General features: G+C 48.8%; 1 protein-coding gene across 4 annotated transcripts in view; it reads right to left on the reverse strand.

Annotated features, from left to right (window-relative positions):
* The window catches only part of Trpc7 (transient receptor potential cation channel subfamily C member 7), a 127,000-nt gene that overhangs the window by 10,302 nt on the left and 98,538 nt on the right, over positions 1 to 18,160 (reverse strand). For all 4 annotated transcript variants that reach the window (XM_031358881.1, XM_031358880.1, XM_031358879.1 and 1 more), the window contains one exon: positions 5,933 to 6,128. In XM_031358881.1, the coding sequence (XP_031214741.1) occupies positions 5,933 to 6,128 (196 nt within the window). The remainder of the gene's footprint in view (positions 1 to 5,932; positions 6,129 to 18,160) is intronic.

Here is an 18,160-nt window from a genome sequence, read left to right on the forward strand (position 1 = left end):
CCCCCCCCCCCACTCCAGCCCATAGGATCTTTACTTGTTTCTCATTAAAGGTAGATGGTTGTGAGCCACCATATGGTTGCTGGGATTTGAACTCACAACCTCTGGAAGTCGGTGCTCTTAACTGCTGAGCCATCTCACCAGCACATTTGCCTTAAAGCTCTCCACCTGCCTTGGCTTTCCTGGAAGAAAAGGCCGGCCAGTGCTGCGAGCCGCCCCCCATGCACCCCACTGATGCTTTTGCCCGCAGTTCCCACTTGCAGCTCCTCAGAACTGTTTTCATTGAAGCTCCGCCCTCCTGTTCCCTATGTGGCAGCTCTGGCTACCACAGCTTGGGTGTTAGCCATCTCTTCTAGGTGACCCTCCTAGGAAAGCTGACCACGCCCCCACTGTATATTTAAAAAAAAAAAGACAGGTGCAACTGACTTCACCGATGTATCTGACTTAATTGGGCTAAAGGGTTGCCATGCCAACAAATCATTGTTAAAAAACTCAGAGCTGGGGTGTAGCTGGTGCTATAGCGCATGCTCAGAATGTGCAAAGCCCTGGGTTCAGTACCTAACTTCACACACAAAAAGTTACTGAGAGGTCTGTTTTTTTTTTGTTGTTGTTGTTTTGTTTTGCACATTAGACTTTCAAGGTCCAGCGTGAATTTCATACATGCAAAATGCCTCCCTCGGTCTGGGCTAGCTTCCTATCCAGTGCTCCTTGGACAAGTGTGTCTAGTGGCCACAAAACTGGACAACACAGTGTCTCTTAGTGGTCAGGGAATGCGAGGAGGGCTAGCCTGTGGAATGCAACCCACCACGGCCGAGTGCACCCTGTAGGACAGGCTTTGGAGAGGAAAGACTTGGGTCTTCCTTCTCTGTCAAGTCTGCCCGCTGGGTGGCCCTAGGAGTTGTCTTCTAGACACAGGCTCCCTGGAGCCTCTTATGGTAGGAGGGCAGTCAGTCCCAGGCCAGGAAATGAGTAAGGATGGATAGGTTTTTGTTTTTTTCTTTTTACACTTTGATTTTTTAATTGTGTATATTTTCATTCATTTGAGGAAGGTTGGGGATGGGGTTTAGAACCATACACGTCTGATTTCCAAGTTTTATTAACTACGGGTCTTGAGCTTAGGAATCCATGCAGCGTGGGTAACACTGCCTCTGGCACGTTCCGAGGCAGGCATCAATGGAATGCCTGTTTGCCCACGCACTGGCTATACACCAGGGCACTTGTGAGCCCACCATAGATGTGTCCCTGTGAGCCTTCTGGGATGAAGTCCTAGGGTATCAACCTTGACTTGCCTGCACTGGAACGTGACACATGGGTCTTGTAGACGAGGCGCTCTGTGAGAACAGGGGTCACTCCTGGTAGCACAGGAAGACAGGAACCAGAGGAAGAAGGGTTGTGTGTTGATAAGAACACTGGAACCTGCCTGGGTTCAAATCCTGGCCACGGACCTTGCGAGTTGTAAAAAGTATGGTATCGGACTTAGCAATTTTGGACCTCAGTTGGTTCATTTATAAAATGTGAATATAAACTAATTACCTGCTTCAAAGGTAGCCAGAAGAACTAAAGGAACTATATATATCCATAAAAGGCACGTAACCATGCCAGACACTGGCCAAGAAATATTGTAATCTCTTCAGCTGGGCATGGGCCTCACTGGCAGCTTCCTCCCACAGAAGAAACATTCTACCCTGTGCTTTCTGGCCTATGCTTTGGAGGAGGCATATCTTTTGGATCACACAGTCTGGCATGGTTGGATCAATCACTCTTCAGCCCACCTTGTGGCTGACCAAGAGATAGGCCAATGCTGAGAGAGGATCTTGTGCTCGGCTTGGCCTACCTGGGGGCTCAAAGTCTGTTCCCGGCTACTATTAGAGCTGAATACTTCTCAGCCAGCCTGGGGGTGGTGGAGGTGGGGTGTGAGGTTGAAGGGAGAATGTGTGAGCCAATAGTGGGAGAGGTGCTAAGCAGAGTGAACCACTGGGCAGTGTGAACACTGGCGGTAGAGAGCCGTGACGGCCCGGTAGAAGGGTTTTCTCACTTTTAAAAGAAAGTGTTTTGATTGTTTAAATGCTGACACCAAAGGCTAGATGGAGGGCTGGCGGGCCAGGAGCCAGACAGGCATGGTGGCAATGCACAGTGGTTCCTGAGAGAGCCATGACTGTCCCAGATGGAGGAGGTAGAGAGGGATGCCGTGGCAGTGGTAGGTGAGCCTGTGGATTCTGGACAGTCAGTGCTCCCAACCAGTGCATGAATCATCAAGTGTCCACATAGAAATATTACATCTTCTTCAGAAGCATTTTTATATGTTTGGATTCCTATACAAATAAGCTAGTGCCAACGAGTCATCCTATCCTGCTGGGCCTTACAAATATTCACTCCCCAGAGCCAAATGTGCTCATGAGTACACACTATCCCATAGCGCATGGCTCACAGAGACAGGCAGCCACAGGCTCTGGCTTGGCCAAGACCTTGTTTGGGGCCTAGAGGGGAGGGGTTAGGTCCAGGGTTCTGCCTACCTCAGATATCACCCTGAGCTATGAGCTACGAGCTTGCCTAGTTCTTTACCAAGTGGGCACCGCTTAGCCAACCTTCCCATGCCAGGGCTAAGTGGACCAAAGCTCAGTGTGTTTGTTTAAAATCTCAGGGTGGGAAATATAAAGACCCCGGGGTTTTCTTCAAGCACTGTTTGCCTTTCCTCACTCTTGGGGGAAAACGAGGCCCAGCAGGATAGGAGGACTCGTTGGCAATAGCTTATTTGTATAGGAAAGGAAACATAAAAATGTTTCTGAAGAAGATGTCACTGGTCCATCCTTCCGGTGTACGCTGCATTCCCCAGGGAGTGGGGTTGGTGGGGTGGTGAGGGGACAGGCAGTTGATGCCTCAGGCCCAGGTCCCTCCTTTCCCTTGCCCAGTGGGTGGGTGCTCCTGCAGTAAGCACACACTCTGTCTTAAAACGTGCAAGTCTATGGTCTGGAATACTCTTTCTGGGAGAGTGTATTATGGGATGAAGACCTTAAAAACCATCCGCTGTAGCCCTAGCCCCACTGCTCTGGGATGTGAATGGACTTGCAGGCAGAACCTCTTAAAAAGGTGTTTGACGTTAGATGAGGTTGCACGGGCAGAATGATCAAGCAGACTGGCAGAAAGGCCGTGGAAGGACACAGCTGGGAGGCTGCTGTCTGTGTGCCCGGGATGGGAGCCTCCCGGGGAACCATCTGCCTGGCCCCTACCACTATAAAATAAATAAATAAATAAATAAATAAATAAATAAATAAGTAAATGCCTGATGCTTAAGCTACACAATCTGATTTTACCTTTTTTAAAAAAATAAAATACATATTGAATTCAGTTTTTTAATTTTCCTATATGAAAAATATGGATGTAATAGTTTCTTATTATTGAAGCATAGGGTTTGCCAGCCAGTGCGGCAGGCCCTGACTGAGCCTTCTTGTCCATGTCCAGTTCCCTGTCCCACAGGACTGTGGCAGATCTTTGGCATCCTTTCCTATTCGTCTCCCCTGCTTGTATATGAATCATCATATTCATAGGAGACTTGCCTGCTTGTATTTGGAGAAATACAACCTGGATTTTTCATTTAATAACACCTGAGGAATTTCTCCCTAACTTACAAAGCACAAGAAAGTATAAGCTGAAAGGTACACTGTCCATCCCCATTTCCCACAATTCTACCTGAGAGGCAGGCATCCCAATGGGGCATCTTTTTCCTCTTAAAAAACAAGTGTGTGCATGCATGTGTACATGCGTGTGCATGTGTGTGTACGTGCGTGTGTACATGTGCGTATGTGTGTGTGTGTGCCTGTGTGTGTGTGTGTGCGCACCTGGGGTGGAGCAAGGCGCGTGCACATGTGAGTGCAGGTACCAACAGAAGATGGTACCATAGGAAGATGGCATAAAGTCCCCTGGGTGCCTGGAATTGAACTCTGGTCTTCTGCAAGAGCAGTCCACACTCGTAACCCTGAGCCATCTCGTCAGGCCCCAGTCACACCTTTCCTATCATTTCTCTGAGAAGGCTTTTCTTTTCCAAACACCTGCACAATCACAATGCATGTCCCCCTTGTCCCCTCTTCCCCAGGGGAACACTTTTCTCATAAGGCTTGGAGGCTTGGTAGTCTCCACCATCATCATTAGGTAAAATCCGATTGCTTGATTTTGAGACACAGTCTTGCTATGTGTGTTGAGATTCTAGGTATGTGCGCACTGATCTTTTAAGAGACGTATTACATTTATTTACTATTGAGTGTGCATGTGTGTTTGGGTGTGTACATGCCATGGTGCATGTGTGGAAATCAGAGAATGACTCTCTGAAGTCAGTTCTCTTTCTACCATGTGGGTGCTGGGATTGAACTCTGGTCACCAGGCTTGGCAACAGGCTCCTTTACCTGCCGTGGGTACTGGAAAAAGAAGCCCCATGACGGCTTCTTTTTCTTCTTAAGTTGTACAATATCGATTTGCTCAGGGTCATCATCACCAGTTTAACGTGATTCCTATCATTGCTCATTTGTGTTGCTTTAATTCCTTGATGTTTTATTACCAATTGCTCATGGTTTGTGTATTGTAGTTCTTAATAAATCATCTGCTGATACCTTTTGTTTTCTCCAAGTGTTGGGGCTTGAGATAACGGCTTTGCGAATGCAACCACTGAGCTGCACCCTCAACTTCCTTTATTTTTGAAGCATCCCCCTTCCCCCCTTTTCTATTACTAGGGGATCACACCCAAGACCTCGCAAATGCTGGGTGAGTGCTCTGGGCCTCATTCACAGCCTGTATACTTTCTTTTGACCTCTGTTGTCTTTCTGGCAAGGTGGTTTTCATCTTTACGTGGCCACCAAGCTACCCAGACTGTCTCTTTCTCTTTGCTTTGATCTTCTGGGCCTGTTTGCGTTGACCCTAGAACAAGGTCATGTGTTGATTACCGTCCCCGGTCTTTTAACACTAAAACGTTTCTTATTATTGTTCCTTATTAGTGTGTGTGTGTGTGTGTGTGTGTGTGTGTGTGACGTGGGAATGCATGAGCTATGGTACACATGTGGAGGTCAAGGGATGACTTTGTGGGGTTGGTTTCTTCTTTCCTCTTTTATGTGTGTTCTGAGGACTGAACCTGCACAGCAAGTACCTTTACCCGCTAAGCCATCTCGCCAGCCCTTACCTGGTTTTGTTTGTTTGCTTATTTTTGTGTATGTGTATGTGTAGGGGGCATGTGCATGCATGGATCTGTATGACTGTTCATGCCTCTGTGTGAGCATGGAGACATCATAATTTGATGTTGGGGATCTTCCTCCATCACTGTCTATTGTATTTGAGGAGAAAGGTTCTCCCACTGACTCCGGAGCTCAGTGACCAGGTTAGGCTGGAGGAGCCTGAAAGCTCCCAAGATCCTGCTGTTTTTTCACTTCCCAGAGCTGGGATTACAGGCATATGGTGCCATGCCTAGCTTTTTACATAGGTTCTGGGGAGCCAGATTCCAGTTCATCCAATGAGCCATCTCTCCACTCCTCATTTTCTGCTTTTTTTCTTATTGACCTATGAGCTCTTTGGGTGCAGGGACTTGTCTGCATCATCACCATAGTACTGGCTTGACACACAGTAAGCTCTTAATAAGAAGCCCAAGGCAGGCAGAAAGGGAATGGGCACATAGCCATTGAGATGTGGCATGGGCGGCCATCACCTGTCTGAACGAGGCACGATCCTGGTGCCTTCTGCCCTCACTCGGCTTTCCCGAGCGAGGTGGTGGCAGCAGGGCCATGTAGCCGACTGACAGAAAACGTGGTGCGGGAAGACTGTCTGTTACTGTCTTAGCATCACGCGTGAGGGCGCATGCGCTTCATACGTGAGCGGGCGCATGCGCGTCTGATGCCATCACCCTCTCTGCTCCAGTGCCATGGCTGGCCATGGGAGGGACGGCTCTGAGCTGGCTTACCTCGATTTCCTGATAGGAGTTGTTGATCATGGCTATCAGCATGTTGAGCAGCACAACCACCATGGTGACATTATAAACCCCGTACAACACATAGCCAATATTCTCGATGAACTTGTGGTCGTATTTCAGCACCACCGAGATGACCTCAGACAAGCCAAATATGGACCAAAACAAGGTTTTAAAGCTTTCTTCAACTCTGCAAGGAAACAGACAGGCCTTTCAAGTACCTTGTATTAGTTCACACTTTTAAAATGAAAGCTGCCCTTTCATTACGAGGCTTCAATGGTCTTCCCCCGCTCCCCGCCCCCGCGCCCGCCCGCCCTAAACCTCCACCCCAGAATGGGACTGGAGTAGGCTGCTGATGCCTATATTCTGAAATATTGTGCTACGCAGATTTCTAAGAAGACTTGGAAAGATTCTCACATGGCGAGTTCTTCCATTTTAAAATTCAGTTTTGCTGGGGCTCCTGGCTGGGATATTGTTTTTTAATCCTGCTGTAATTACTCAGACATCTAAAATTAAACAGGGCAAATGTTTGCTTTTGAGCCTCAGGAGAATTCACTGCTCCCTCAGTGGACTCTCCAACAGCTTTTCTTAGGCTGCATGGCCTGACTATGACCTATGTTCAACAGACTGACCTGGCATTGCTACTTGGCACTCGTGGGCCTCTGACACCTGCTAGCAGGCTCATGTTTGTCCTCACTGCCTGAGATCAATCACATAAACAAAGACCTCTAGGCCAGGGAGGGTGAGGAAGAAGGCTGAGGAAAATGTATAGATTATTCTAATTCTGCAGGTGCCGCATCTGGTGGGTGCCATACATGTGCAATGGGTGGTCCAGGGGAGGCCTGGCCATTATCAGATTGCTCTTGACCCTCTGAAATTATTGAATACAGTGGTTTCAGTCCCCAAGCACATCTCATGGTCCTAACCTTCTGGCTATGAATTCGTATCAGCCTTATTACATAATGTCCAATCGAAAAGCTAGATTGTGGTTGGATGGCTTAGAATATGCCCGTGTAGCAGGGACAGAAAGTTCAGCTTTCTAATCTGTGTCCAAATTTTCAGTGCCATTATAAGACAGGACTCCCCCCACCCCCGCCCCCTTTAACATTTCGGATTTCCAACACTCACCCACAAATGGCCAGGATTAACTAGAGCTCACCCCACCCCATCAGCATTTCTTAAGCACTGAGATTTATTTGGGAAAATGTACAAAAATGTTAGTTTTCCATCTTGGGCTAAAAATCCACTCTTGACTTGCATGAATTTACAGTTCTCCTGCATGTGGGAATGTGGGGGTGTCTATGTGTGGGGGTGGTGGCTAGTGTGCACAGCAGCTGTGGGGCTCATTTCCTGTGCATCTCAGAGTCTGAGGAGCTGATATCAGAAGCGAGTTGGTATTGCTTGCCTTTTATTTCCTTTGAAGCTGTGAGTTTGTAACATCTAATCAGGAATTCTCCAGCAGGGCTTTGTTTGTTTGCTTGCTTGCTTACTTGTGTTTGAGACAGGGTCTCACTATATAGCTTTGGCTGGCCTGGAGCTCACTATGTAGATTAGGCTGGCTTCGAACTCAAACATATCTGTCTGCCTGTGCCTCTGCCTTCAGAGGGCTGGGGCTAAAGGCATGCATCAGTTTTTGAGACTGGGTATGAGCCATTACTGCAGAGCTCTGGCTCCCACTGATGTTCTTGAAAGGGGGAAAAATGGTTTCTTTATAGAAGATGTGAATCCATTTTATGTGAAAACATGGTGTTCACTGTGTGGAAGATTTATGGCGGCACCATTTTCCATCATAAAGGAATTATTCTGTGTCTCTTTGTGGAAAGGAACCATGGCATAGAGAGTCCCAAGCCACGGGATGATGAGTTCCAGATCCAAAACTCATAGGAGCTGGCAGTGCTCCATCTCTTGCACAGCTATTGCTTTCTCCACAGGATCCAGCAAAAAGTGGCAGGCACTTGTCCTGAACAACGGAAACAGTGGCTCATACCTGTGACAGCGAGATGTTCCACCCAAATTCCTTACCCTAGACCACCCCACAGGTCTCTGGCTATGCCAATGAGGTCGCAGGGAGCACAGGCAAGACCAGCCCTCTCCCTTGGTTTCAGTTGGGGAAGATGGGCTCAGGTCCGGCAGGCATGCATTGTTTCTCACTATGGAGTTTGTCTCTGAGCCCTCATCTATTTCCAGTTCCTTCTTAGGCATTCTGTGTTTGTAATCAGAAGGAGGCAGAGCAGGCAGATCACATTTTGGTAAAACTGTGCTTGCAGCGGGGTCTCTAAGGTGACACGACCTCACTCCAGACAGCTAGCGCTGCATGTTCATTTGATATCCCCTCTCCAGTGCGAGGATTAGCCCCTAAACCTCCACTTGGCCTCATTTCTAGAAGCATAATTATAAGAGGCCCAGATTTGAGATTGCCAGAGGGATAAACACTCATCCCTGATTGACAGCGAAGGGGTCTTAGCCGGATGGCAAGGACCTCTGGAAACACTCATCCGTGATTGACAGTGAAGGGGGTCTTAGCCGGATGGCAAGGACCTCCGGAAACACTCATTCCTGATTGACAGCGAAGGGGTCTTAGCCGGACCGCAAGGACCTCCGGAAACACTCATCCCTGATTGACAGCGAAGGGGTCTTAGCCGGACTCCAAGGACCTCCTCCAGGCTCGTAAGGAGAAGTCTGAGGCTCTTTCTCCTCTTTGTAGGAGGCAGGATGAGCTGAAGCAACAGACCCTCTTTAGGAGAAAAGGTAGGTTAACTGACCAAGTCGGGGCACTGAGAGCCCCAGTCAGTCTCTGGGCTTTGTGTCTGACGCCAGCCCCCTCCACTGGAGCGTTCAGTGTACTAACTACGAACAGACCAGTGTTTGCTGTTCGTATTCACAGAGGAGACCTTACTGGCTGACACCTGACACACAAGACTACCTAGGCTAAACTGAGAGTGATATCATGTTTTTCTAGACTGACATAATGTGAATAGATAAGATCTTCAGGGAATTGAAGAGTTAAAGTTAGAAAAAAAATACTTAGGATGAAAACTAGCATACAATGTTGCTGAGAATTTACTAGATGATCTTGGCTTGGGGAAAGTTTCAGAAACTATTAATGTAGATACCAAGAGATCCGACCACACAGAAATTAGCTCCTGCATGTCAAAAGTAGAATAAGCCATAGACCTGGTGGGGAAAAGGACTCAGATCTGCAAACATTAGCAGATCCACTGAGAACCCTCCCCATCGATTTGATCGAATTCCCCAAAAGAATCAGCTTAAGGTAGGAAGGTTGTATCTTGACTCATGACTTGAGAGGATATCTGATGGTGACATCACAGTGGCAAGAGAGAGAGGCTGCTCATTCAAGCCTGCGTGATCAGGAGGCCAAAAGGGGCTTAGATGAAGCCCAGACAAGACTGTAACTGATGGAGCCTTTCTTCAGTGATACACTATCTCAAACTAGACGCAGTTTCTTAAAGGTCCCATAATCCACCTACACAGACACATGAACCTGTGGGTGGAGCGTATTTAAATTCAAACCAAACAGACAACACCTAGTCCAAGCTGGCTTTTAACTCAATACGTAGCCAAAGCTGGTGGCCTTGAACCTCATCTTACCGCCTCCACCCTCCTAGTGGTGGGATCGCACTCTTGGCTTCATAAACATTTCTATGAATCAACAAGCAAACAACAGACATTCTCAATGAACAATGTATGCTTTTGAAAGTGTAAGGGCTTCAGAGTCAACGTGAGATGCTGGGCTCACGTCTTCTAGTCTGGGGTGTGGCAGGAATCAAATAATTAAAGCAGCTCAGGCTCACTGCCTTCAGTGGGAAGAGGTTTGTGTCACCTACACGTTGGAAGCCTGCATAATATAGTAAGCCATTCTTAGAAAGGAAGCGGGGCTTAGAATCAAGTCAGCAGACCATCGCTGGTGCCAAGGGCCCAGGCCTGGGGCTAACCCCAGTGTCTTGGCAGGTGTCCCATGGCCTGCAATGGTGTCTTTCTCACCATCCGATGCCTATCCTGGCCTCGAACTCATGGCCATCCTTTTGTCTGAGCCTCCTGAGCACTGGCTTTGTAGGTTTGAGCCTTTATACCCAGTTATTGCCTAGAATTTTCAGGTGCCCCAAGACCCAGAGTGGAAGGAGCAAAAGGTCTACCTTTCTCCTTATTGTCTTGAGTTGCCCCTCCTGAAGAAAGATTTTAGACTGATTTAACTGATGTCTACCACAAAACTAATCACAAAGGCTCCCGCTGGCAGCTGGCTGCTGTAGGGCCACATCTGGGGCTCCCTATTGTCAAAGGTTGCAGCTACTGGCTCCCCATCTTCTCTCACCCCACTAGCTGTACAGGTTGCCAGGCCCTCAGCTGTGTCATTCACAGAAGGCTTCACAGAGACAGGTGGGGCAAGCAGAGATGCATGCCGGGGTCCCAATCTCCTTAATACACATACTGGACATGTGTGTGTTTAGACACGTTACGAAGCCTGGTAGGGTCTCGGTTGGCTCAACTGGGAAGTGGCCAAAACGGTGCTTAACTGCTCAGTTGCTGGGAAAATGAAGTGAGCAGCTCATGTGACAAATCCAGTAAGAGCAGCATCCTGAATGGCTGCTATCCCTTTGATTCATCTGCTGGCTTGTCGAACTCCGAAAGAAATCTGGTAGGTACTAGCGGAGAATGCTGTGAAGGCCAGCAGCTGCTGGGTGCTCTGAGCTGCCTGGTAGCAGCCCCAGCCCCAGCAGCTCCAAAGGCCTCTGCCCGTTGAATGAAGGGTAATCAGTTAGGTATTTATTTATCGACACTCCCCGCCCCGCCCCCCTCCACTAACAGGCCTCCTATGCCTTCCTACCTGCCAGATCACGCGGCAGATGCTTGATTTCATGCAAATTATCCTCTGGTTCCTCCAGCCCTTGGTCCCTTTTCTTTTTGTCTTCCCTTTTTGGCTCTCAGGGGAAGGGACTGGAGTTAGTCAATAGGCTACCCTGGCATGAGAAGTCCTCTTAGCAGTGAGAGGTTGTGAGTGATCCTAAGTAGATGAGATTCACCCTTGTCTCCCTAGGCGGAGGCGTGTGTGTGTGTGTGTGTGTGTGTGTGTGTGTGTGTGTGTGTGTACGTTGGGGCTGATCTGTCATGCAGAAAGCCGGGACAAGGTAATCAGTTCTCTCCCAGGTTTGTCTCGCCCGGATAATGAGACTTTAATAACAGGTTTCCTGAAGAGGCAGCATGCACGCGCCTCGGAGAACAAACTGATCAACAAGGCGACAGCTTAGGTCGATTGTGATGAAAATTGCTGCTTCTTCAGAACACCACAAACCCCACGAGCGTTCAGTTCCGTTTAGTTACCTAGCCAATGTGCAGCTAGCAAGCTAAAATTAAGCAGGAGGATCAGAGCTCAGAGGGTTGCTCTGAAGGCTCAGAAGATAATAGCTGGGTCCTGCTAGCCTTCTGTCAAAGGACAGCAACACCTGCTTGCCATCCAAGCAGGGTGCTAGAGGAAGGTGATCCGGAGTGGAGAAAGAGCTTGTAGGCAGGCCGCTTCTCTAATACTCAGATCTCAGGGACCAAAACCAATCACCCTGCCAGAGGAGGGTGAGGGGGGATTGCCAAGCATCCAAGGGAGTCTATATTCCTGCCAAGCTCCTAACCTCAGAGTTCCCGCCTCTGCTGCCGAATTACTTCGTGGTTCTATCTTGGGACCCAAATGAGGAGCTGGGATTAGAAACTCCAGAAAAGAGGGGTCTGGCTTGAGGTGAGTGAAATCTACCCAGCCTAGCAGATAGACGGAACTCAGCAAACTCAGTGTGTGTTACGAGTGAATGGATGAAACCTTGCTACAAGCTTCCCTTCCTGTTCGCTGGCCTTGCTGTTGACAGACAGCTGTCAGAGTGCTGAAGCAAGAGGGAAGCCTGGGATTGACTGTTAAGTTTTTGGCCAAAGTATAGGCTCCATAGGTCTTTTTCCCCCTTAGGCATGAGATGGAAAACAACAGCCTCTATTGTGTAAGGCTGTTGTGAAGGGCAAGTGAATTCTCACAATGCTGGTGAGGCTCACAAGACAGTTGGCTCTGCGTCAACTGTCTGATAAGTGCGTCAACACTCCTGTTAAAACTGGCGCCTTCTTTCATTGTTTCCTTAATAGCAATAAGTTGTAGCATCTGGGGGAAGTCTCTGGAGCCTTGCAACACATTGGAAATAAACACGGATCCAGGCCTTCTCCTTCAGTAGGTTTATGGCTTAACGTTAAGGCCCATCACTTGGCCAAGCTCTTCAAGGCACTGGGCAATTTAGCTCCTCCCACTTGGAAAGACCCCCTGCTATGATCCAGTTTCCCCTTCACACCATCTGTCTCTTTGAGAATGAGAGTTGCAATTCACCATTCACGGCTGGGATGAAATTTTGGTGACTAAAAAAGTTGAACATGTCCTACCAGACAGAGCCGCCGCTCAGGTGAAGACCCAAGGCGATGTTTGAGATTCTGTGTCATGAAGACAGATAGTCATCCAGGGCCTGTGGCCAAAACACCATGAAATCTAACCTTGGGAGCCAAGCAGCAAAGGCCTGGTTAGTCCTTGGATGGTTAGATGCTGACTGGTGGAGAATACTTTCCTTCTGCGATTGGATTTCTTGTCTTATACTTGGTCTAGGGATACAGCTAAGTGGCAGAGTTCTTGCCGAGGACTCTCCAGTGGCAAGACAACAACCACCACACAACCACCACACAACCACCACACAACCACAACAACAACCACAACAACAACAACAACTACCACAACAACCACCATAACAACCACTATAACAACTACAACCACCACAACAACAACCACAACAACCACCACAACAACAACCACAACAACCACCACAACAACCACCACCACAAACAACAACCACCACAACAACAACCACCACCACAACAACCACAACAACCACAACAACCACCACAACAGACCCTTGTCCCCTTTTGGTCCGCTGAAGAGGCTTTAACATTTCATGTCACCAATTAGCACGAGAGGAGCAGAGAGGAGCATTCGAAGCAAACACTACTGGGTAACAGAATACTCGTTCTACAAAGCGTTGTTAGCCTTTAAAAGTAGCCCAGGTAAAAGACGATATGGTAATGAGCCACGCAAAGATAAGGTTTTTTTTTTTTTTTCTTGGTTTTTGTTTGTTTGTTTTTTGACATCTTAGTTAAGTGTAGTTGCCCAAACTCCCTGGGTCTGAGCGGGGCTCCATGTCTGACCGTGTGACACCCTGTCAGGTTCTCAGGTCTCAGAACTTATCTGATGAACTCTCTCATGCGTCCAAACACCTCGTATGGTTGTACTGTTAAAGGGTGATGGTGGTGACCTTGGGAATATAATGAAGTATGATTTTAAACTCAGCTGGTGGAGCTGCTAGATCAGACACACCGTGTTCCTGCCTGGCTGGGATCCTGGCAAATGCCTCACACTGAGGCCAGGCAGGGCGATTCTCTCCCATGTGGCTCGCCAAACACTGCAGCATATACTGTACAGATAAAATGGCAGCAGCCAAGGACCTATGTGCCCCAGGGTCCCTTTCCCTGGCTTCTCGTAGCAGGCCACTGGTGGACACAATCCAGCCTTGGCTGCCCACAGGGCCAACACATGGCTAGATCCTTGCATCCCTCCTCTATCCCCACTGTCACTGCAGCCTCTGCCTCAGCCTCCCAGCACATCTTGCTCACTTTCCTCTGGAATGGTTTCTGTCATAGACCTTTCTAGAAGACTGTCTCTACATTCCCGTCTTACTCGTCCTCCGGTCTTCAGCAGCAGGCCCAGGCTGAGTCCAAGCCTCCGTGCTCCATGATTGTCACAGCATCCTTCCTTTCTGAAGTGCCTCTGAGCACATCTTCATCTAAGAGAGGGCTCGGCGGAGATTCTTGCCCTCTCTCAGGACTTAGAAGACTCTTCACATCTGTGTGATCTTTTTCCTTCTCCCACAGGTCTTGGCTATCTGCAGTTCTTTGAAGATGTCCTGTATGGGCTGGGTGCCCTTCTAGCTTTCTCCCAAGGACCCTCCACAGCGCCATCCCTCCTAGGAAGAGTTCCCTGACTCTGCCAAGCAGCAGCCAACACTTCCTCCCAGCCGCTACCCGCACATCATTCACAATGGCTGCACAGTTCAAAGCTGCTGCTTGTCCACTTCTGCCTGCCCCACTTGTTTGAGATGCCCTGGGCAGTGAGGCCAGGGCTGCAGGGCTAAAACAGGACTTGACACGCAGTGGTTGTCCCATAACTATCTATTATGACAGAGATAACTGTTAGACAGGGGAAAGCCATGGGCTGTATGCTAAGAGCCGAGATGTGTGGTACTGTTGGGCTCTCACTGCCAAGCCTTGTAGAGTATGTTAGTCTTAAGAATTAGTCCTGCAGAAGTGCAAAGAGACAACCGCTCAAAGCACAGGGATGTAGGGTTCTACTTGATGGTGGGATGAAGTCCTGGAGGGCGAGGTTCCTGTCCATTTACTGGCTCCGTGATCTTAGGCAAGTCCAGTGCCTCCTCCTCTTTAGTGGTGTCTGTGTCTCCATGGTGAGGGTTAAATGAGCAGGCTGAGGAGCTGCACAAGGCATGGCATTCCTTACCATCCCTGTCTCATTGTCTTCAAAAGGACTGTGCGGAGCCAGAGTACATGAGGCTCGGGCTTAGGCACGGTAGCAGTATAGGAATATGTGGCAGTCTGCAGGGTCCCCTCCCTCTGCCCCGGAGCCCCTCAGGATTGCAAGATGGACCCTCAGGGAGACAGACTGTCAGGGGAAGGTAGGACATCTGAATCTTCCCAGGGCAGAGTGTGGAAATTTCTCATCGTTATCACAGAAAGCAGGAGCTTCTAATTTTGCCCAGTGCCTCTAAAGTTCCTTCCATTAGAAGTAATTCCTAGGGAGATAGGACTTATCAAAGGTGCTGTCTTTGATTAGACAGATATCTCCAGTGCCCCTTCCGCAGTGGTATGTAGGTTGGCTGGGGTTATTTCTGTTTTATTTTCGTGAAGACAGAGTCCACCTTTAATCGCCAATCAGGGTTAAGCGGAGAGAGGCAAACTGACCTCCTGGGGAGACAGCGGCCCTTGGTGCATTCTGTAAGTAGGCCTCTGCTTCTGCTCTCTGCCACTCACGGCTCCAGCCCCACCTATCTGTGGCCTGGTCATATGCTGCATCATGGCGAAACTATTGGTGGTGACATGCAGACTCGGCAGGTAGGAGGCATTCTGTGATGTTCCCACGATGACTCAATAGCCCAGTGCTCAGGATGTCTTCATTAATCCAAGCCTTGTCATATAAGGAGGAGGGCATGTATCTATCTTCTCTGTGGTCTCTCCCAGGAGAATGTCATGCGCGAGCCAAAGCTTTTGTCTCTATTTTTCTAACCCTGTCTCAAGAGTGCTAGGATGCCCGTGTTTTCATATAATCTCTATGCAGAATGACGTTGCTTTATGGGATACATGAATCTCAGCAAAGTTGACCATAGAACAAATCTTCCATTATGTGACAAAAATAGGTGTCTCTGGTGAGAGCACACCCTCCCATACGTAAAGGAGTCCTGTCCTCAGGCTGTCTCCTCCCTCCTACCTCACCCACGGCTTGGGTACTTGGAGACTCAAAGAGCACGAGACGGGTCTGAAAGTCTCCTGTCCTCCTTCTTGGCCGTTTGCAGTCTTTAACCTGTGGTTTAGAGGGAACTGGCTGCAGAAGGTGTGTTAGCTGTCATGTTCAACAGGTCCTGGCTACGCACGCACACACAGCCTTGCCCCTCCCTCTTAGGAAGCCCCTGACACAGAAGTGCTTCGGTAAAACCCCTAGACCTTTGAGTGAACCCTTGGGTGTGGAGTAGAAGGTTGAGGTGCTGGAAGTGTTCATAGGATCTGACTCAGCATTCAGTCCTGCAGGATATGCACCTATCTATCTGACAGCCAGGAAAAACCTGCCCCTGTGGGGTGAAATGCCACCAAATACCCACCAACGCCACCACATATGCAGTGCACCAGGCTCCCCGCTCTGGAAATGCAGAGCAGAGGGTGAAATCTGTTGCATCTGTGCACTGATAATGTTGGATGAGATCCACACTTTGGGCATGGATGTGTTTGTGTCCACGCGTTCCTGTGTCTGTATGTGCACATGCCCATGTGTGTGCGTGTACATGGGTGTGAAGGCCAGAGGACACCTTGGGTGTTATTTCTCAGGAGTTGTTGACCTTGGTCTTAGAGGGAGAGTTTTTCACCAACCTGGGCTCATGGATTGGGCCTACGATGGCTGTCGGGGGTAGGGGGGCCCTGGACAGCCTATGCCTCTCTAGGGAATTGAACACAGGTTCCCACAAGCCATGCCCTAGCCCTAGATCCAAACAAACAAACAAACAAACAAACAAAGCAAACCAAAACACCTGTAGTTCAATCCTGTATCAAAATTCTAGTGGCTTAAAAAAATTATTCTTTGATACTTCCTATCCGTGTTTGACACACTGTGATCTTCACGCCTGTTCTCCCTTCATGCCTCAGTTAACTCCGGCTCCTCCCACAAAGAGGCTTGCACATGCATGGATGCAGAGCTGTCCACGGAACATGAGAGAGTCCCGCCCTACCCCATCCCTGTGTCCATCGACAGCCTGCACTCCAGGCCATCCAGTGTTCTGGGCCCTGCTCTGCAGCTCCTGTAATTAGGTGCTTAGAGGTGGGGGGTCAAGGAAACCTTAGATTTAGCCACTGCCCCCTGGGTGACTCTGATGTGTTCTGAGGACCACTGATCTCGGGTCTTCATTCACACCTGGAGATGGACTCATGCAACCCTCCCACGATCATCTGCCCCTCCCTGAGGTCTCCTGGATGGAGGAAATGGGAAGGGGGAGGGGCGAGAGGTCCTTGATTAAGTACTGGAAAGCCCTGGGACTATGAACTGAGGTCTGGAGGCCACAATCCGTACCTTTTCTGCCCAGTTGTCTCAGAATCTGTGTCACGCCCCTCCCTTGGGACAGAACTGAACTTAGTCAGATTCAGTTAGTGCTGGCATCTGTGAGCTGCCCTGGGACCTCACCCTAGGGTGGGCAGGACTCCCACGGAGAGGCCCCTTGTAGGAGCAGCTGTCTGGGGACCAGCTTTCCCTGAGCATGGAAGGTGCTGATGATCAGGTTTAAAAGTGAGGGTAAAAAGATTCTTGCAGTATGTTTGAACCCAAATACCCTTCCTTATGATTGTGGCTTTTTTAAGACTGTGGAAGCAGAGGAGAGGGGCCCTGTCATAGCCTGCAACTTCAGAATCTATAGAGAGACAGCTTTCCTCTGTGTGTGTGAGACTGTGTGAACATGTATGTGAATGTGTGTGAGTGTATGTGACTGTGTGATTGTGTGTGAGTGTCTGGGTGTGTGCATGTATGTGGTGTGTGTGTGTGTGTGAGACTGTGCGAACATGTATGTCAATGTGTGTGAGTGTATGTGATTGTGTGATTGTGTGTGAGAGTGTCTGTGTGTGTGCATGTGTGTGGTGTGAGTGTGTGTGAGTGTACGTATGTGTAGTGTGTCTATATGTGTCAGTGGAAGTGTGTGTGGTGTGTGAGAGTATGTATGTGTGTGAGTGTGTATGTGTGTGACTGTGTCTTTATATGTGAAAGTGTCTATGTGTATGATTGTGTGTGAATGTGTGTGATGTGTGAGAGTGTGTGAGTATATGTATGTGAATGTTTGTGTATGTGTGTGTAGTGTTTGTCTGTGTGTGTGTGTAATATGTGTGAGTGTGTGATTGTGTGTGTGTAGTATGTGTAGTATGTGTGAGTGTGTGATTGTATGTGTGTAGTATGTGTAGTATGTGTGAGTGTGTGATTGTATGTGTGTGTGTAGTATGTGTAGTATGTGTGAGTGTGTGATTGTGTGTGTGTGAGTGAGTGTGTGTGTATGCCTATGCGCACTGTGTGTCTAGGCAGGTGGCCTGGGACTGCCTGCTTTGGGGCAGAGTGTACTTTAGTGGGTTTTTAACTTCATCTCCAGCACAGTGACTCCACGCAACTCCAGGTCTCCAATACACACGCCTCCTTCATTCTGTCAGGGCATTTTCAAGGCACAACTGATCTCTTGGGGGTGACATGCTTCATGTCATCGTGCAGTCTAGAGGTAAGGGATGCCATTTGCAACAACCCACTCTCTCCTCTTTCTGCTTCCGCACTCCATTGACTTTTCCCATTCAATCAATCCCACTCACAGCTATGCAGCAGCACATTTCAGGACCTGC

This window comes from Mastomys coucha, unplaced genomic scaffold (assembly GCF_008632895.1).
Source record: "Mastomys coucha isolate ucsf_1 unplaced genomic scaffold, UCSF_Mcou_1 pScaffold7, whole genome shotgun sequence".
NCBI lineage: Eukaryota > Metazoa > Chordata > Mammalia > Rodentia > Muridae > Mastomys > Mastomys coucha.